Raw genomic sequence first — 20,677 nt, 5'->3', positions numbered from 1 at the left:
GCCCCGACCCATAGCGACCCTGTGCACAGCAGCACGAAGTCCTGCACCGTCCTCACAATTGTTCCCCTGCCGGACGGAGCCTATAGTTGCAGCCATGGTGCACCTCGTTGAGGGATCCTCCTCTTTTCCACTGCCCCTTCACCTTTTTTTTTCTTTTTTGGCTTTCTTTCTTCTGCCCCTACCAAGCATGATGTCCCTCTCCAGGGACTCCTCTTTCCTGATAAAATGCCCAATGTCAGTGGAAGTCTTGCCCTTGGGTGGACTTCTTCCAAGAGAGATGTTTGTCCTCTTAGCAGGCCATGGTATTTTCACTATTCTTCTCCAGCACAACGCAAACACATCGATTCTTCAGGTGTCTTTCTGATTCAATGTCCCAACACTCTCACATGCATATGAGGCAATGGGAAATACCAGGACTTGGGTCAGGCACACTTTAACCCTCAAAGGAACATCCTTGCTTTTCAATATTCTACAGAGGTCTTGTGCAGACTTACCCAGTTAAAAAGCTCAAATAGTTTTGATGCACCTAAGAAAAACGGAAAGTTTGAAACAAACATTCCTGCTTTAACGGTGCCCAGGTCCCACAGTTGATCTGGTAAAGAGCCGTGTGGGCGCAGTGAGACGCGGCGCACCTTGGAGCTGCGGCCAAACCATCACCATAGAGCGGAGACAGCACAAGGCAGTGATTCACGTGGACTTTCTGTGGTTTCCTGGAGCTTATCAACATTATCTTTATACGATACTGTCATCTATTAAAGTGTGCAATAGCATTGTGAGAAAGTTTGAAGGGTGAAAATTACCGAAGTATGACATGGAGACCTGAATTGAGTATATGCTGTCGGGAAAATGGTGCCCATAGACTTCCTTGGTGCAGGGTTGCCAGGTACTTGTGAAGCACCATGAAAGGAGATATACCTGTGTAATACATCACAGCATACAATTGGCCACACATTACAAACCATTTTTAAGAATATATGGTGATTCAGAACGAGGCCAACACATGCTTTATAATGACATACAGAATGTTGTGTGCTCATTCTTATTTATAAAGGAGGTGGGGCATTTTCAAATGTGTACACTTTATACATGCATGGATGGGGTGGTAGCTACATAAACTGGTGTCAATTTGCGATTTGAGAGGATTAAGAGTGAAGGGGTGGAGTCTAGTCTGTCAATCAGGTCACAACCAATGAGGCCTCTGTGAGCACAGACTTTACCTGAGGATTTTGGGAAAACTCTGGTATTTCCCCCTTGGAGTGGGGGGCAGGGGCACTCTGTCACTCCCTTAGAGATGCTCTACTGGCAGGACACGTGACCCTATGCCCTGGGAGCTGGAGAAGCACGTGACCTACCCCTGATGCAACCAAAGCTCTGGAGCTGGAGAAGCCATGTAGAGACCCCTACCAGTGCTGAGATGCTCACGCCACTGGATCCAGAAGACTTCCATCCCACTGGCCTGTGATCTTCCTGCATTCAGCTTCACTGCATGTGGTTCATGAGTCTGAGGAGGACTTTATAGATTGGTATCAGAATTGCTTCTCAGGCTTTTGGCTAAGATCAAGTGTAGATTGGTATCAGACATATGGGCTTGATCTAGACTGGCTTGGGTTATTTTCTCAATATTCAACTTCCCTTGTACACTAACCTTTTTTTTACACACATGAGTCTCTGGATTTATTTTTCTAATCTACTCAGACTAACACAGATGGGTCTGTGTGTGTCCATACAAGATGGTATGGCCTTGACTATATAGATTATAAATGTTAAGCCTTAGGGATCTTAGTATCCAAAAAACCCAAACTTCAAATCACTGAATCTCCACTTATCATCCTTCTTCAATGACTAAAGTAAAAAAATAAACACAGCCACAAAGTACTCAATTTCATTTAAAATGGAAAGATTTAAAAGCTACTTAGTGGGGAGGAGGGGAGGCTTCGGGAAGGTTAGAAAAATTATAAGCAGAAAATAAGACCATATATTAAATCACAACTCCAACTCAGTATTCATAGTCTACAAAATCCCTTAAAGTGAAAAACACCATAAGTGTCAGTAATTAAATACCAATTACATTTTAATTTAAAGTTTAATTCACAACTCTCAGAAATTGTACAACCGTCTTAAAAAACAATGCTGAGATATTTTAAGTACACACAACCAACTGTACAGATTTAGAATTATCATCTGTCTTCATATTTAATGTATTGGATAAATATGGCAATGAAACCACCCGGACCTTAACCCTTACGAAGCTCATGGTACGTTCTTGTTATCAAACCCCAGGCCCACATGAGGTTTTAGTCTGTTCTCGTGTCAAGAGACAAGGCTAAACAATAAGGGAGTCCTTTAAAAACATCGATTGACTGGTACAATTTTCTTTTCAAATCTGAGAAGCCAAAGACGTGTAAGGAATACCTAAAGGTTGAATAAACCTCACTAGAAGCAAAGTTAAAGAGGAGTTTGGGACAACACCACATAGCTCAATATTAGCATAGTGCATTTGCCGAAGTTTGGGTTTCCTACACGCAGCCAAATTGGTCTGTCAGTAAATTGGGATGTTAGTAAAATAACATATTGTATCTAATTACATGGGATACCTGAAAAGGACGTTTCTATAATGTCATTTGAGCTCTCTCACCTTAAAGTGAATAAAAAATAGTAATACTGAAATGCACTGTTCTGACACCCTGCTAATTGAAGACACGTCCACAAGCAAGCAAACTTGGAGGTACGGTGACTTGAAGTGGAATGACCACGTGAAAGGCCAATGGAAATGGTATGTGAAATGTTTAAAAGGACACCCGCGACATTTTCCCTTCGAAATCTGAAGCTAAAATACAGAACGGCGAGCTCATTACTTTATGAGTGTTATTCCTAGCAACTGCGGCCTTCCATAGTCACTTTTTCAAAACTGCTTGTTTGCGGAGACTGCTGCTGCGCAGGCGCAGTGCTCGGTGCGGTTGCACCACGACGAGGGGCGCAGAGAAGGCTCCCTGCAAACCCGCAGCCTTCCTCGGGGAGGGGCTCATCACGCCGCCCCAAACACAGACGGGCTTTGGGAAGTGGAAGAACGCTTTCCCCCAGTAAAGTTTATTTTCTAAGAGGGCTACTAATAGTCACTAATCTAAATAATAGTCACTAGTTCAGGAAAACATATTTACTTAGTAACTCAAAATTGCTAACTGGCTATGACACGGAGTGAAGCCTACCCATTAACTCTCCAGCCTTGATATTTTCCACACAAAACTTTTGGAAACAATGAAACGGATTATTTCATCTGCTCTTAAATACCTAGTCTCAGTAAAATATGGAACATTTTCCAATTTGTTAGACATCAAAAGCCATTTAAATAATGTATTGTACATGTACAACATATGCCCTCAATTTTGTAACTCATCAATGTGTAGAAAATTTGGAGACAAGCAACAGCAGCCGGGTATGTTGAAAATGTTGGAATTAATCTTCGTCGTCTCTTTGAAACGGTATGATCTGAAGTTCTTTGGCTAGCCTTTCAGCTATTGTTCTGTTACATGCAGCAATTATTCTTCGTGACATCAAGTCAAACGGCCCACCTAAAATCAAATCAAAGATGGGAAGGGTGATATATTTTGCATAAAAGTCATTCCTATAAAATTAGTTTAGTAGTTTGACTTTCAATCCTAACATTTTAAATACTCCGATAAGCGTCTTAAAAATGTACTCTGTTACATAACTCAACCAAATACCACTCGAGTTCTCAACTCATAAGAGTAAAATATATTATCTTTTCCTCTCTCTTTTTAATATTTTTTTCATTTATTCTTATCAGGCTTTTTTGTTTCCATATCTGGGAGCAAGAAATCTGGCTTCACTAGATTTTCATAATCGGCTCCTTCCCATTTCCTGATTTCTTTGTTCCCCTTTTCCAAGTGCAGCTATAAATTCCTTAAACCCAAATCCGTCCTTCCCTTTAAAAATATCGCCATCAGTTCAAACCAACCATCTAACCTAAGGCCAGGCCAGGGCATGAGTGATGGCAAAGCAAGTCCGCCCTCGACTAGAACAGTCGACACTCAAATAGTTCTCAGAGCCTCAGATCTGCTAGGCCTTCCCTCCTACCTCATGGGATCCGGCCACTCACATTTGAGAGGCTTGGTCATGTACTATTCATCCATTCCCGAACTCCCTCCCAATTAGCTGTTCATCCTGTTTCTTCTTTTGACTTAGCAGAAAAATTCACACCTGGAGCATTTGGCTTTCAGAGTTGAAATACAGTATGTATCACATTTTAAAATAAAATAGCCTAGATAGATGAAGTACAACAGGTGGGTAGAAAAAGATGCTTCACTGTCCGTAAGTTCACCTGTTACATCCAGCAGCACGCCACCAGCTTCAGTAACAATAATGCCGGCTCCTGCCATATCCCAGCAGTGAATTCCCATCTCGTAGTATGCATCTGCTCCTCCCGTGGCCACAAGGCACATATTAACAGCTGCTGTGCCAACACCTCGGATCCTAGCAAACAACATTGAATCATATGGCCAGATTATATTCCTCTCTAGTAAGGTACTCCTCCTTAACTTTAATTTATTGTAAGTATCGAATGAGAGAATTTGAGACTATCTGCAGGATAAATCTTTTAATTTTTTTTTTAAGATGGTAAAATTTTACATGGCGTGAAAAATCCAAGTATCATAGTATCTAGTAAAACCTAACAGCGGCTCTACAGGAAAGGAAAATATGAATGCCTGCTCCCATCAAGACTTAGAGTTTCCAAAAACCCTACCCCGGGTCTCCATGAATCAGAGCTGACTCCAGGGTGTGGGTTTGGCTTGATTTTCAGTTCTTGAAACTACATGAAGGACATATGTGAAAAGATGTTTTAAAGGTATTTTATAATGTAATTATAGGGACTCTCTCAAGGTGACACAATTAGGCCTCACAATGCAACCAGATGAAAAGACTGGCATAAAAACAATCTTGCTAATTTTTCAGGCAAACAAAATCATTGAAGGCTGTTAATTGGACTCTAATGTGATTTGTGCATACTGGCATATTCACATGTATCCAAACACACACACATACACACACACCAAAATAGAAGTAAAATCTCAATCAAACCAAACCCACTCCTAAATAGTGATGCTGTAATGGGTCCCTGAGACCAAATCTTTGTGGGAGCAGACAGCCCCATCTTTCTCCTGGTTGGTGAGTTTGAAACACAGGCCCTGCGGTTGGTAGCCCAATGCTCAGCTTCTGCAACCACCAGGGGCAAGCGAGTTCAAAGATCAGGTTCTTCCGTTCCCGACCGGAGGGTAACAGCACACCTGGGCTCCACACAACCCCAAGCCCTCTGGGGGAAATTAATACAGGTTTGCCTTTGCACAGTACTTTCCTTTAAAAATACACCAACCTAAAATAAATGTGGGCACTATTTGGTCGGCGTTGTACTCATAACTCATTCAGGGAAGAATTATCGACAAGTGCTTAAACTACTGGGTCAAAGTTAAATGGGGAGCAACCTTTTACATACTGCCATAGCAGCTCCCCCAAAGCTACAAAGTGATGGCAATGGTCAACACAGCCTCTCTACCGAACAGAGTCAATATAACATCACCAATAATGTGACAAAGAGGTGTCCTGCTGCTCGTGTTTGAAGCACTGCAGGCCAAATGTCACATTCCTGCCAGAAAGCCGAAACTCATGAGGGAACAAACAAAACAAAAACAAGTCAAGAGGCATTCCATAAAATTACTGGCTATGTTTGCAAACTTTCCATGTCGCTAAGGATAGAGACTGAACCACAACTATTTCACACTAAAGGAAACTGAGAAATTATAGCTAAATGCCATGCTTGATCCTGGATCAGAATTTTTCTTCCAAATTTGAATATAGGACCTACATTAGATAATGTAGCCATGCTAACTTCCTAATTTTCACACTCGTAGTCTAGATATGACTCGTGACCAGGTAGTCCTAGTACCCCAATTTCCATCCAGGGCATGCCCACACAAGTCCCTGATGGCAAGATGACCCTAGCCCTCCCTGGGCTGGGTAGGCAGTCTCAGCAGACACAAAGTTGGCCTCAGGTCAGAGTTCTGCACATTGCTGGTCAACGGTTGGGAAAGTGGAGGCTTTCTACTCCTGCACAGATTCACAGTCTTGGAACCCTACAGGGCAGTTCCACCCTGTCCTAGAGGGCCCCTCAAAGGTAGAATTGACTAAATTGGCAGTAAGTTTGGTGTTTTGGTTTTGGTCAATGGTCAGAAAGAAGCCAAGGAAGACTGACTCATGGAGATTCCAAAAGGGTTGAGAACATCCACTGTAAAGCACAGCCCTCTGAAACTTAGTGCTCCAAATGGAAGCTCTAATACAGATTGAAGACCAAAGGGCCTCGTTGAGTATTAAACAACCACCAAGTGTACTGCCAACAAGACAGAACAGAGTTCAGACCAAAGAAAACAGGTGTATCAATAAATGAATAGGTCTAACATGTCCACTAAAAGAAAAATATTCTCAAGCTGTTTATAAAGCAAAACCACTCTCCGTCGTATCCAAGAGACAGGATTAAAAGATTTGCCAAGCAGATGGAAATAAGAAGAAAGCTAGGATTATGATCTTGATAGCAAAGTAGGCTAAGCATAAAAGCATGAAAACAAGACTAAGGATACTTCAGAGTGGTGAAATTATACAATGACAGTATCTATAACAGTTATGAATGTATAGGCATCCAATACATAGTACTCCTCATCAAAATTGACTCAATGACACACACAGCATTTAAATAAAAGCTCCAAGAAATGCAAGGAGAAGCACACTAATAATAGATTTTAACACATCCTTTCCAATGAAACAGGTCAAGTATTCAAAACACCCAAAAAAAGGAATAAGGTAAATCTTCTGGCTATGTAGGAGTATTATACTCTGATAAAAGACTGTACCTTTTTTTTCGGTGTACATGGAACTTACAAAAAAGTGATCATATACTTAGACACAAAGGTCTCATAAATTATAAAACATTAAAATGGAATAAAACATCAAATAAAATGAAATAGAGAAAAAAACACAACCCTCTACACAGAACTTAAACAGTGCAACTCTTTGATGAAAGGAACTACATCTAGAAATGACAAAATTTTTTAAAATTACCATATTTTTAACACAAATCATGCAGGCCAACTATATCTGTTTGTCCACTATTCCCGCCGCCGCACTAATTATTTTCATAATGCACTGTGCTAATTTTCTTTTTACAATAGCCTGTAAGACAAAAATTGTCATAGCACTGAAGCAAGGGCCTTCTGAGGGAAGGCACAAAGGTAAAAGGCAAGTTCAAGTTACTTGTGTGAAAATATAGTCTAATCAAAACACTACATGGCAGAGTCTATGGGATACATTTAAAACAGTGATCATATGAAAATTCATAGTCCTAAATACTAATACAGGTAAAAAAAAAATCAAAGAAAAGAAATTCACTTAAAAAGAAAATGAAAACTGTGATGGAATAAAATGTCTTAATAAGGCTCTTTATTCATTCGTGTCTCTCTAAACAGTCATGACTGGGTGGAACCACACCAACAAGGCAGGGGATCGGTCACTGGGAGTTGCCGCTCCCCTGGCTATCCGGATGAGCCCCAGTAGAAGGACGGAGGGAAATCCTATGACCACTGGATAAAAGAGCCCCCAGTGCAGCACGGGCCAGATCAAGGAGCGCGTGAAACAGAACAGAGGAGCAGCACTGAGACAATGAGACTGCGAGACTGGGAGGCGGGGCAGCCGGCTGACTTCCTGGCCCAAGAGATAGAGGCCAAGGGGCCACATGGCTGAGGGGCTGAGGCCTGGAAAGAGACTTGCCTACTGACTGCAGAAAGCTGTTGTTAATATAGGGAGAGAGACAGAGAGGGACAGAGAGGGGGTAGAAGGGAGAAGTGAGGAGGGATGAGGGAGGCGGGACAACACCTAATACATTTATGAAATAAATGGGGTAAAGTGTTAACAATGGTGAATCTGGGTAGAGTACACAGAATTGTTTATGCTGTCTTATAACTGTGGTTTCTGATAAGCTTCAAATTATAGTCACACAAAAATGTTAAAAGTTACAATTACAATTAAAATCAAGTTATCCAACCCTAAGTCTGTTCATGAAAAGTTCATTTCCAAAGCAACAGCTATTCCTTGAAGCTATTAAAGCTCCTGAGCGTGTAGGTGGGATGTGGGAAGAGCTTACCCATGAACAGGGAGACCGAGTAGCTTTTCTATGTTTGAAAGGATAACTCTGACAGTCTCTGGTGTTCTGGAGGAGCCAAACTCGGTCACCAAGAGCGATTTGGTGATATCTAAAAGAGAACGTATTAAATGATCACTAACTTTTAATCATTGGAATTCTAACAGAATATTTGACATTCGTAATTGAGAAGAAAGTACAGCATTTTTATCCCTCTTTCTAGTTCCATCAATTTCGTCCTTGCTAGCTCTTTAAAGACTAGGACACTAGTAAATTTCTCATCGCCAAGTGATCACGGGTACATTCACCAGAGTCCAGCTTCCCCCCAAAAGCACAGAATACACACAATTTGCCTGCAGATATAAGAACTTTTTAGTAGGCAAAAAAGTAAATACCTCAAAAAAGAAAAAAAGAATTTAGAAATCAAACCCCCTGAAGAATTTGGATGTTGGTTTAAAAGTAGCAGTGCTGGTTCCATAGTTAAAATTAGGTGGCAGCACCCTGAACGGACTTGCATTTACAAAGAAGACTGCTCATCTGGTGCCCTACGATCCCCTGGAAACACCGTGGGTGCCGTTCAGGGCTCATGGCTGATGGCGCTTCCGCGGTGTACACTTCCACACTTCATCGGTTTTCCCCAGGTGAAATGGATCCTCACCTGCTTTGCTGCTCCCAAACGTGTTTCTAACTAGTGTACTCCCTTTAGCCATTATGCAATTTAAATATTCAGGAAAGTGGGGAAAAATGACTACAAAGAGGAAGAGAACCATTTCCCTGAAGGCTACCCCATTCCATCAACTTGAAGATGCTCGTTTCTCACCTCCCAAAAGAAGGATGTATCTTTCGTTTCATGTGGGTCTTAGAGTTCAACAAAAATGCAGCGGGAACAGATCTGCTCTCATACTCAGGGCAGACAAATCAACTGTAAGTGAGCGAGGGGCAACATTAAATTCTAGAAGGCCTCTGCACACAGGCTGCTTTGCGGGTCTAAGTCTCTGCTGCACTTCAAGGAATCTGAACGGGCAAACATGGAAAATGTTGGACGTGGTTTCCACCAGGGTGGAGCCAAACAAAAACTCACTGCCAGGAGTCTATCTGACTTAAAGTGCCCCTACGGGACAGAGCCGAACCGCCTTGTGGGCTTCCGAGACTTTAAATCTTACGGGAGTCGGAAATCTCCTTTCTCCCGAGGAGGGCTGGAGGTTTGGAGCTGCTGACCTTGCACCTTGGGGTGAGCAGCCCAACACATAAGGCACAGGGAAAGAAGGAAAACTCCGGTCATCTAGCTAATGAAAAATCATTGTTCACCAATTAACAACTTAAACTTTCCCCCCCTAACTTACTCTCTAAAAGCACTGGTCCCATTGGCATCAGACAAGCACGCTATGAAGAATTTGAAATGCAAACACTGAAACGGTCTTTTTTTTTTTAATACTTTTATTGGGGACTCTTACATCTCATCACAATTCATACATTTCTCCCGTATGTCAAGCACATTTGCACATATGCCGCCATCATCATTTTCAAAACATTCTCTTCCCACTTGAGCCCTTGATATCAGCTACACATTTCTTCACCCTCCCTCATGAACCCTTGATAAGTTATAGATTATTATTTCCATATCTTACATCATCCTCCGTTGCCCCTCACCCACTTTTCCGTTACTCATCCCCTTGGGAGGGGGTTCTAGATTGATCCTTGTGATCTATTCCCTCTTTCGCCCCCACCCTCCCCTAATCCTCCTGGTATCTCTACTCTCACTGTTGGTCCTGAGGGCTTATCTATCCTGGATTCCCAGTGTTGCGGGGTCTTATCTGTAGCAGTGTGCATGCTCTGGTCTAATCTAATTTGTAAGATAGAACTGAGGTCAGGATAGTGGGGAGAAGGAAGCATGAAAGAACTAGAGGAAAGCTGTGTGTTTCATCGGTGCTATACTGCACCCTGACTGGCTCATCTCTTTCCTGTGACCCCTCTGCGAGGGGATGTCCAATCTTGAACCTCACAAAGGCAGGGGGCCGCCCAGCCTTCCTCATTCTTTTTTCCCTGGAGCACGGTGCTGAGCCTGAAATGTTCATGGAACTACATTTGTTGCCACAACTCCACCCAAGAAGCTGGCGCAGAGCCAGGCGGCATTTCCTTCTGTGGCACAGGAGGTCGCCATGGGGCGGCGCCAACTCAACTGCCCTTAATGATGACTACCTTCAAAACCGAGCGCCAAAGCAAAACGGGGAAGAGAACACGAGCACGCCTGATGGATCGCTTAATACTTGGCAGTTATCATAGGTTAATCGTTATTAAAAATACAACCTGCGTATGCATCATTATTCCACCACAGGTGGATGGGCGGGGAGCCTACCTGCTTGTTGGGAAACCTGTAGTCGCAGGCCATTACAGAAGGCACCTTTTCCTTTCCTGCCAGTGTACATCTTGTCCTCCACGCAACTGTACACCACTCCAAACTCCATCTGCACAAAGAAGCACCTTTGCTTTACCAATCCTGCTCAGCTTTCTTCTTCACATCAGTGCTTCTCTATGACAGTCACTGAAAACCTGGTACACTGACCAATAATCATGTGTTCAAATGGCTACACGGTGGGACAGTTAAGATGCTAATTTCCAGTCTAATCAAAGGGGGGCAGTCATCAGACCTGAGCTTCTCACCTTCCCTCCTACCCATTTCTAGCGTGCTCTCTCTCCTTCCTGCTTGAGATGGAGATGCAGACTTCCTGTTCCCCAAGGCGAACCCTTCTATCTCTTCGGCTTAGCTCCCCTACAAAATCTTCCCTTAGCTCTAAACCCTTCAGGATGCTGTCCTCTCTTTTTCCTTGCACTGTCAAAGAGTAGCCTACAGATGCAAAGAGGAGCCCTGGTAGTGTAGTGGTAACGAGTTGGGCTGCTAACCACAAGGTAAGCAGCTTGAAACCACTAGCTGCTCTGTAGCAGAAAGATGAGGCTTTCTACTCCCATAGAATTAGTCTCAGTAGCCCACGGGTGGCAATTCTACCCTGTCCTATATGAGGCTCCTCTTAGCAGTCCTGGTGGGGCAGTCGGCTAACTCCCAGGACAGCAACGCAAGCCCAACGGCTCCTTGGTGGAGAAAGATGAGGCTGTGTGTTCCCAGAGATTCAGTCTCAAAACTCTAAGGGGCAGTCTGACTCTGTCTCGCAGGGTCATTATGAATCAGCATGTACGCAAAGGCCATGGGCATTCTCTTGATCCACTGCTGTTTTACTTCTGCCTCAACCATTCATTCTGGGGACACCCTTCACAGAGATCATCAATGAACTCTTACAGATCAAATGCCTTCTCTGGAGAACCCGAGACTCTTGATCATCAGCTATACTTTATGTTTTGGGCAGTATTCTCTTTGTTCTCTGTCTAACTCATTTTTAGTATTTTTTTTAATATCTTCTTTGTCTCACCCTTAAAATTGTGTAATTTTGTTCCCTTTCTTTCCTGTCCCTTCGCGCTCTCTGCGTCTTTTCCAGTTCCCAGTTCTGGCTTTCCTCAGTCCATCACCACAGGCAGACCTCGTCTTCAGATCACCCATTCGTCTTGCAGAAACCTCAGCCAGAGGTCAAAATCACTCCCTGCCTGCTCATACTTCACCTGTTCTCCACGAGCCTCCTCTGTCACATGGTCTCTCCAGGGCGCTTCCTGATCCGGGTGTTCCCTCAGCCATGCGCACTACCCAGTCTGAGTTCAAAAACCAGTCCCACTCGACCTGGCACGCATTACCTGCCACTCTCCACGACAGGAAAACCTTTTGTTTTCCCTTCTCCCCCAAACGAAGCCTTGAATGCATGGCGCAAATAGGCTGCGGTGCCTCGACAAATCCCATCATCACCCTCGGTGGCTGCCACCCTGTCCTTTCCCCACCCATGCCATGCATTACGACTTCTTCAATCGATTCTTTCGCATCAGAATGCTTCTCTTTCACCCTTTGCCTGTCAAATCTCTTCATTTCCTGAGGCTCAACTCAAATAACCAGCTTCTCAGAGCCACAGCTCTGAAGATTTCTCTCTGCACGCACTCTGCACAGAACCCACCACACTGCTGTGAGTCCAGAGTCCTGGCGCCCCACCCGATGAAGGCATCTATTTATCCATCTCGCTTCTGCAATCAGCTGTGCGGCCCAGGACAAGGACTACACACAGCCCCACGAGGACTCTGTGCTAAATGCTCAATTATCTCCTGTAGGAAGTTTTCACTTAGCACCACCCTATGACAGAAGCTTTCATTTGTATTATCTGTCTGTTATTTCCAGAGCTTTATCAACTGTCTTGTTTACATGGTGATAAAATACATCACAAGCTCCTTGCAGATAAGTATAGCTGATGTTCTTAAGAATTTTTCATTCTATCACCAACAGACTAGTGAAACAGCAAGGAAAAACAGGGGCTATGCATTTTACTAGGTTTTCGATCGAACCCTGGTGGCAAGAGCTGTTCGGTGCTCAGCTGCTAACCAAACGGCCTGGGGCTCGAACTTGCCAGGAGCGCCCGGGAAAAGACATTGCTCCCTGCTTCTGAAAAGACTGATAGCCTTAGAAGCTGGCAATTCTCTTCTGTCCCATACGATTGCTATAAATCATAACTGACCTGTTGGCAATGGGTTTTAAGGGGCTAGAGCTGTAATGAGTGTACAACTACATTTAGATTTCTGAACATTGTCGGCATTTTCCTCCCAGCCTTCAGCCCCTGCCACTCCCTGGTCTTAGATGGCTCCTGCATCCACTACCTCACACTCCACCTCTTCCATCAAGCTTTTTCTATTCGCATTTGAACTCCTGTAATAATTGGACCCTAGCATGTAAACAGTGGTGATTAAATAAATGAAGTGGACTTCTGTTACGAGTACATATTTTCTCCTTAGAATTCCTGTTCTCAAAAAACAGTAAACTTTCTTCACTGGTAAAGTATGATGACTTACACTTGGGAAAAATGCAGATGTAAAAATTGAATATACAGGCAAATATATTTTGAAGACACTGTTTCGTTTTCTCAGAAAGTAAAAGCAAGGCATTTTATGAACCACACATTTAAAACAACTTACCTTCTTATTTACAACAAAGCCAATAGAAACAGCTACAAATGGAAATCTAAAAAAAAAAATCAGTATTTTTTCATAATGCAATACTTTACAAAACCTTTCACAACTATACATAACCCTCTTCCCCACAAAAAGCAAAGCCCAGAGCAGTATGCAAAGTATATGGCCATTCACATATATTAGGGAACACACAATATACATATGAGGGGGTACCCAAAACAAAACAACAAAATGGAAAAAGCTCCGCTGTGCGGAGCTTCTGTAGCTCACATTTTCCCCTCTATACGAGCATCCAGCAGAGCATCCAGCAACTCGCTCTGAGTTAGTGCATCCAGGGTCATCGCCTGGGAAGGTTCTCTGGTCATAGTGAATCTTTTCGTAAAAGAAGTTTCACTTGAGCCTTGTTTTTTGGGGATGGCTGATTTAAGAGAACAGCATATGGTTGTGAAATTTTGTTTCCTGCTCAGGAAAAATGCCGCAGAAACTGTTGTGATGTTGAACACAGCTTACAAGGACAGCACTATGGGAAAAGCTCAAGTATATGAGTGGTTTTCGTTTCAATAAAGGTGAAATGTCGATTGATGACAAACCTTGTTCTGAATGTCCATCACCTTCCCAAACAGACAAAAATGTCAACAAAATCCTGCACCTGTGCTCAAAGACTGATGGCGGACCACTGAGGAGATGGGGAAGTTATCTGGACTATCGTGGAGCTTGGTTCAGTGAACTTTAAGGGAAGATTTCGGAATGCGAAGGGTCTCTGCGAAATGTGTGCCTTGGTTTCTGACTGACCAGGAGAAAGAGTGTCAAGTGGAAATCTGCCATCCTCTAAAAGAAGAGCAGCAAAAAACCCAAATGGCTTTTTAAGGTCATTACTGATGGGGAGACATGGTGCTGTTCTTACAACCCCAAAGGAAACATCAATCAAGCCAGTGGAAAACACCGTCGTCACCTCATCCCCAAAAAGCTTGTCAAGTGAAATCAAAGATTAAGATGAAGCTCATTTGTGTTTTTTGATGTGAGGGGATAGTGCATTTGAGTTCATTCCACCAGGTTAGACTGTTAATCAAGCTTTCTATTTTGAGGTTCTGAAAAGATTGTGTAACAGCATGTGGGTGACTGATTTTGCCACCATGACAATGCACCTTCTCACACGCCATCTCAGTGAGCCAGTTTTTGGTAAAAAACAGCATGTCTCACTTGCCCCACACACCTTACTCACCTGACCTCGCTCAGTGTGACTTCTTTTTGTTGCCACGAATGAAAAGGGACATGAAAGGACAGCGATTTGATGACAGAAGAGATGAAAAAAAAAAATGAGGGAGGTGCTGTCAGAGCCATCCAAACAGATGAGTTTGAAAAATGTTCACAAGAATGGAATCACAGATTTGTCAAATGTATTAAGTGTATTGGAGAGTATTTTTGAAGGTGATAAGGTTGTTTTATTAAAAAAATGTAAATACAGAGCTTTGAACAAAAATTCCATTTTGTTTTTTGGGTACCCCCTAGTATTTCGGGAGAGCGCCTGGCTGGCACAAAGGGTTTGCATGCTTCTACCCCAAAGGTTGTGGCTCAAGTCCTCCCAGGGGAGCCTTGAGGAAAGGCCTGGTAATCAGCTTCCAGATCACCAGTCTTCACAAACCTCCTGGAGCAGAGTTCTACTCAGCCACACTGCTTCACTCAGTGGCAACTGCTTTTAAGTTCAAGCACACGCATCAAACACAGCACAGAGGCCGCTCTACTCTGGCCTGCAGGGTCGCCCTGAGTCGGAGTGGACTGGATGGCAGTGAGGGTGCACACGAACACACAGGTTGCTTCTATTGGCACGAACGCTCCACTCCGAGAGAATTCACTAGGAACTGGTACCAACAGTCACTTCGAAAGATGGGTACTAGCTAACTGGAGACCTGATCTGGGAAGGACATTCTGCACTGCATACCATTTTTAAGAAAAAGTGCTTCAAAAAATTTCATGCAAAAATGGAATTAAAAGGTAATGCAATTTTCCCCACAAACTTGTAAAGTTCTCTTGTATATCTTTTGAATATACTATTTTAAAAAAGGAATCTTGGGGGCTTAGTGGTTAAGTACTGGGCTGCTAACCAACAAGGCCAGCAGTTCTTACCAGGAGCCACTTAGCAAGCAAAAGAAGTGGCTGTCAGTTTCCCTACAGATGCGCACACTGGAAAACCTGGGAGGCAGTTCTACTCTGTCCTACGGAGTTGCTGTTAGTAGAAATCCACTCTTTAGAAATGAGTTTGTTTGTTTGTTTGTTTTTTTAATTAAAAGAATTTTCTTTTCAAACTATTTAACAATTTAGAAAAAAATAAATTATTTTTCTCCAGGCAAGCCACTCAGAGGCTATGCCTGTAGTAGCCCCCTGTCATTGACTCGACTTCAATTCACGGGATCCTAGAGGGATCCGAGACTGTGGCTCTGCACCATTAGAAGACCCCATCTTTCTCCCAAGTGGTTGCTGGTGGTTCTCAATGTCTGCAGAGTAGACCAGAGGTTCCCACGGTATATCGCCTACCCCCCATTTCAAAAGAAAATTATTACTCAGCAGCCCCACCCCAGCAATCAACAATGTTTGCAATCCAGGATAAAAATGTATTTATTTCCTGAATCCTTGGTGGCACAGTGGTTTCTGATTAGGCTATGACCCCCGAGGTCAGAGTGCAAACCACCAGGAGCCAGTCCCATAAACAGTCAGAAACACAGGGGCAGTTCTACCCTGCCCGGTGGCGTCACTATGAATCGGCATCGACTCCACGGCAGTGAATTTGTCCTTATTTATTTAGCTATTTATTTTTGTTTGTTTGTTTGTTTGTTTATTTATATCAGGCCAGCACCCCCTCACCCCCACCCCAGAAGGCATTATCCCCTGCTTTACGAAGCACTGGGACCAGACTGTTACTTGTCCCCACCCCCCATCTGAAAAGTAAACGGCTTGTGACACTAACTGCTATGGCTGTGCGGCAGTGTGAGCACATGCACTGTACTTTAAGACTCACAGTAGAAGCACAATCAGGAAAATGGACAATACATTCAATGTGGCTACTGAAAGTAAAGCTTTAATAACACAGTTAGCACCGAGCTTTCAACTTAACAAAAAGAGATCATACTGTAAGCACTATTATAATTGTTTCTTGTTCCTAATTTAGAAGATATGGCAACTCCACACTATTTCTCTCCCTCACCCTCCCCAGACCTGGTGGAAATTATGCTTCTTACATTTTGCTCTACTCAACTTTAGACACGCAGGCTAGAGAAGCGTAAGCAAGTTACACAGTTTTCTCAAGTGTTTGTGTTCCTGAAGAGGATGCTCTACAGGCTCGCTTTGTTCATACACAGTCGTTACAATATTACGATTGTAAAAACATACCTATGCACAAAGTTAGTGGTCCCATCAATAGGATCAATGATCCACGTAGGGTTGTCCGTTAAAGTACTTTTCTCTCCAGCTGCCACGGACTCTTCGCCAATGAAACTGAAAGCAAGAGGGACACATCCCTTGACAAGACTTTCAACAATTCTCAAACCACAACATTTCCTTAACCACAGTCTACTGTGAAACATAACCGCATCTGCATCTTAGCCTTCTCTCCTGTAGCTCTGATTTTCTTCCTGTAAAGGCCAATAAAGTGAGTAAGTCTTATTTCACCCTGAGCAAAATCAGGTGAAAAGTAATAAGATTGTCAATTGTAAAATGCATTAATACTCAAAAAAAAAAAAAAAAAAAAGGAACAAAAGGAGCCCTGGTGGTATGTGCAGTCCAGTGTGCAGTTTGCATGAGGCTAGCAGTTCAAAACCACCAGCCCCTCCTGGGAAGAAAGATGAGGCTCTCTACTGTAAAAGCTACATTCTCAGAAACCCTCAGGGGCAGTTTCTACCTTGTCCTATAGGCTCCTTATGACTTGTAATTGACTTGATGGCACTCAGAAACCAAAAACAGAAAAGTTATCTAATGCTGCTAAGTTTTGATGGTTATTTGTTATGGAAAACAAAGCAATAAGTGTCATAGATTGAATTGTGTCCTGAAAAATACATTTGGTAAATCCTGTGACTGATGGATTGAACTAACTCTCACAGCAAGAATTCTAGAGACAATACACATGCCAAAGCGGCTACATCTATGGTCTGCCGCTGAACGGAAAGGACCATTCCCGGAGCAGCTTGGAGAAGAGCAGCACTGTGGGAAGGAACAGGACAAGGGGGCCTTTGCGTTTTCAGGGGAAGGGGCTAAGGTCTCCCGGATCGCCTAGGTTTCAAGGAGTCATAGCCGCACCTCCTGAGTGTGAGGCTGCTTTAAGCTGGGTAAGGAAGGTGAGGCTGCTATGCTAAGGGATGGAAGAACAGGGCCTCCGGGACTCAGGAGGCAGGGCTGCCACTCAGATGGACCAAGAGAATGGGGCAGACTAAGGCTGAAGGAACAGAGTGGCCACACTTGTGCTGTCTTCATTACTGTTATCTCTTTTACCTCTCTAGGATCTAATATCCATCGCAAGGTGTGCTGGTAAGACAGCCAGGATTTGAGTATTTTGCTTCAACTCTCTAGTTACCAGCGCTCTGCTACAGCAAGACGTTTGCGATACGAAGAACAATACTGAATGTCTACCTGATGTCGACGGCAGCCATCGGTCATGGGGCTGCTCCATATCCAAATATTCCCCTTGTTTTGGTTAGGTGCCACCAGGTTTGTTCCAAGTCACGGCACCCCAGCAAGAGAACAAGAACCGTCTTGGTCCTGTGCCATCCCCATGGGGATCGTGAGGCTTGAGCCCATCCCGGAGAGGAGCCGGGCTTCCTGGCAAGCAATCTGAACACAGGAAGCAGGTGCTCCTGCACAGGATTTGTGATCCCGAGTCAATTCAGTTTAGGGCTGGTGAGGAAATGTTCAAATCCATCACAATCAAGAGTGAGGTCATGGGGCATGTCTTTGTCCCATGATTCATGCATGATCCTGGCTCTCTGGGTTCCTGAGCTGCCCACACCTCTCAATAAACTCATTTCCTCCTAAGGGAGCCACCGCTAGCCTGTATATGTGGAATAAAAATTCCAGTCTAAGACATTGGTTTCACCCTGGGGTTCATTTCGTCCACTTGAAATAGTAAGTACCTGTGAGATGGGTATTTTTCTTTTATGGCAGAGAAAAGCATTTTTTCAACTTTTTGGTCTGTCGCCGTTACCAAATCAGCTGGGGAACTTTTAATCATGACATTCATTTCCTTTTTCAGAGCGTCACAAACCACCTAAGGAGAATTTGGTGGGGGGGGGGGGTGGTAGGCAAATAGAAAATATGTAAGTGATATTCAATCAAGCTAAAAAGTATAATAAAGAAATGGCTTAAACATGGAAGATCTCTTAAATAACATTCTTACAAATGTCTTTAATGCTACAGAATCATCCTTTGGTGCGACGGCCTCCTTAGGACCAAAGGAGATCACTTTACACCTTATTTTAGGTTCACAACTGTCATCACAAAATTTCCAATAACATGATTTGAGTACACAGATGCGTGTGTGCTTCTGCCTCGAGCCTGCCTCGTGTTATTTCAGGGGCTGCAGAGCAAGAGTTCAGTGCTGCGCTTTCCAGTCTAGGGCCTTCTGGAATCAGAGCCCCAGGCTCATCTGAGATGCCCCTTGTGGGTGGGAGCCGCCAACACTTCATCTGGAAGCAGTGCTGAACTGCTTGCATCACCCAGGGACTGCTTCATTAACACATCGAAAAATACATCACACCCACCGCCAGGGAGTCGATCCGACTCAGAGTAACCGTATCTTCAGTTTCCCTGAGTATAAAAATCTTTATAGGCTCCGACAGCCTCAGGCATGTCTTTCCCCGAGGGGCAGCTGGTGGATCTCCACGGCTGACCACAGGCTAGCACCCCAGCGCCAAGTCGGCCGTGTCACCGGGGCTCCTTTTTATTGACAGAGATAAATCTTTATCTTTCTAAAATACTCACTCCATTTAAAGTATGAAGAAAAAGAGGATCGATTAAAATATGCTCTGAACTGAACAAGGCAAGCACACACAGTACGCATCCATTACATTAAAACGGAAAAGAGAGTTTTAGCTCATACCTCTCCGGCTTGTCTTGCTAGGGCCACTGCATAATCCATGCATTCCTGCCAAGGGTCAGCCATCTTCAGAATAAATCAAACAAACATTAGCAGAGACATTGCAAATCTCTAGACACCTTAATGAAAGAACAGTTCATTCAAAATATGTCGCTAGGCAAAATACTTCATTTTGAGACAGCCAGGGACGGAGTGCAAAAAACCGAGATCCACCATAAGAGGTCAAATGACCCTCTTCTAATGCTAAGGAATTTCAGGCAGAAAGAACGATGGCAGTAAGTAGATGGGCGCCTTCTACTTGTGGTGATAGGTCCGGGTTATTAGTCTATCTAGCTCCGTTGTTTCAGGTTTAACTTGGGGTGGCATTGGATTCCTGGCCACAAGTCAAAGGTTCAAGCCTACAGGGAGAAAGTTGAGGCTGTGTGTTCCCGGGGAGATTTACAACTTCAGAATCCCTGTATCGGGTGGTGGTAAGTTGGAATCGACTGGATGGCAGTGGTATTTTCAGTTGGTTCGTTTGCCACTAGTTACAGTGGCAGGAGGCATGCACAGGGGAATCGGAACATGATCTAAACTTCCTGGGGTGGCAACCTGCATCCCTGGACAAGATGTGCACTGGGGCACACCCCTTCACCACGTGGCTCCATGTCCAAGAAGAGCTGCACCACCGCTCTTATTAGCACAATCCAACCCTTTCCTAATAAATCCCATCTTCTATAATAAATAAACATGAGATCAGCTGCTGAAGCAGCTAGGCTATTTCTTCCATTAATAACTATAAACGCTGCCGGAAGGTAACTCGATGCTGTCTCCACTTATTTGTGAGATGCAGGCAAGGGCGCTTGGAGCCCTCCCGGGGCCTCTGGCCTCATAACAAGGTCAGCATTTATTTCCATTTTATTTAAGAAATCAAAATTTTAGAAGATGTATTCCAAGTTCCAAGAAAAGCCAAACGAGTCCATTTTTGACAGTAGAGACATTTCCCGAGCAGAACATACTCCGAAAACTCACTGCCACCGAGTGGATTCTGTAAATCTACGGATGCAGGCTGCGTCATCTTTCTCCGGCAGATAGGCTCAAACTGCCAGCCTTGGGGTTCACAGTTGAGTGCTTAATCACTGTGCCACCGAGATGTCTCCCAGAGCGTTCACATCCTGTCACACAGCAAACACACACTCGGAGAAAGGAGAGAAAACAGGACAAGATTGGAATTATGTCAAAATGAGAAAGTCATTGGGCAAAGCAGCTCTGAAGGAAGACACAAAATATGTACTTCCAGAACAGGCAGTGTGATAGGAGCTTTGCATAAGGCAGATTCTTTCCTCCTAAATGAAGCTGTAAGAATG

General features: G+C 43.7%; 1 protein-coding gene across 3 annotated transcripts in view; it reads right to left on the bottom strand.

Annotated features, from left to right (window-relative positions):
- Positions 1 to 2,053: 2,053 nt before the first annotated feature.
- IMPA1 (inositol monophosphatase 1) overlaps positions 2,054 to 20,677 on the bottom strand; it is a 23,137-nt gene continuing 4,513 nt past the window's right edge. The window contains exons 1-9 of one of the 3 annotated variants that reach the window (XM_045286884.1): positions 20,330 to 20,650; positions 19,335 to 19,397; positions 18,370 to 18,503; positions 16,637 to 16,741; positions 13,256 to 13,301; positions 10,557 to 10,665; positions 8,204 to 8,312; positions 4,340 to 4,491; positions 2,054 to 3,569 (exon numbers count right to left, since the gene is read on the bottom strand). In XM_045286884.1, the coding sequence (XP_045142819.1) occupies positions 3,454 to 3,569; positions 4,340 to 4,491; positions 8,204 to 8,312; positions 10,557 to 10,665; positions 13,256 to 13,301; positions 16,637 to 16,741; positions 18,370 to 18,503; positions 19,335 to 19,397 (834 nt within the window). In that variant the 5' untranslated portion in view covers positions 20,330 to 20,650 and the 3' untranslated portion in view covers positions 2,054 to 3,453. Of the gene's footprint in view, positions 3,570 to 4,339; positions 4,492 to 8,203; positions 8,313 to 10,556; positions 10,666 to 13,255; positions 13,302 to 16,636; positions 16,742 to 18,369; positions 18,504 to 19,334; positions 19,398 to 20,329; positions 20,651 to 20,677 lie in introns of those variants that run through there. The other 2 variants (XM_045286881.1, XM_045286878.1) reach the window with 2 other exon arrangements.

Source organism: Echinops telfairi, unplaced genomic scaffold (genome assembly GCF_000313985.2).
Source record: "Echinops telfairi isolate 266 unplaced genomic scaffold, ASM31398v2 ScPeMD7_1;HRSCAF=3_0, whole genome shotgun sequence".
NCBI classification, from domain to species: domain Eukaryota; kingdom Metazoa; phylum Chordata; class Mammalia; order Afrosoricida; family Tenrecidae; genus Echinops; species Echinops telfairi.
The sequence above is the reverse complement of the archived record's forward strand: the minus strand, read 5'-3'. Positions and strand labels throughout refer to the sequence as shown.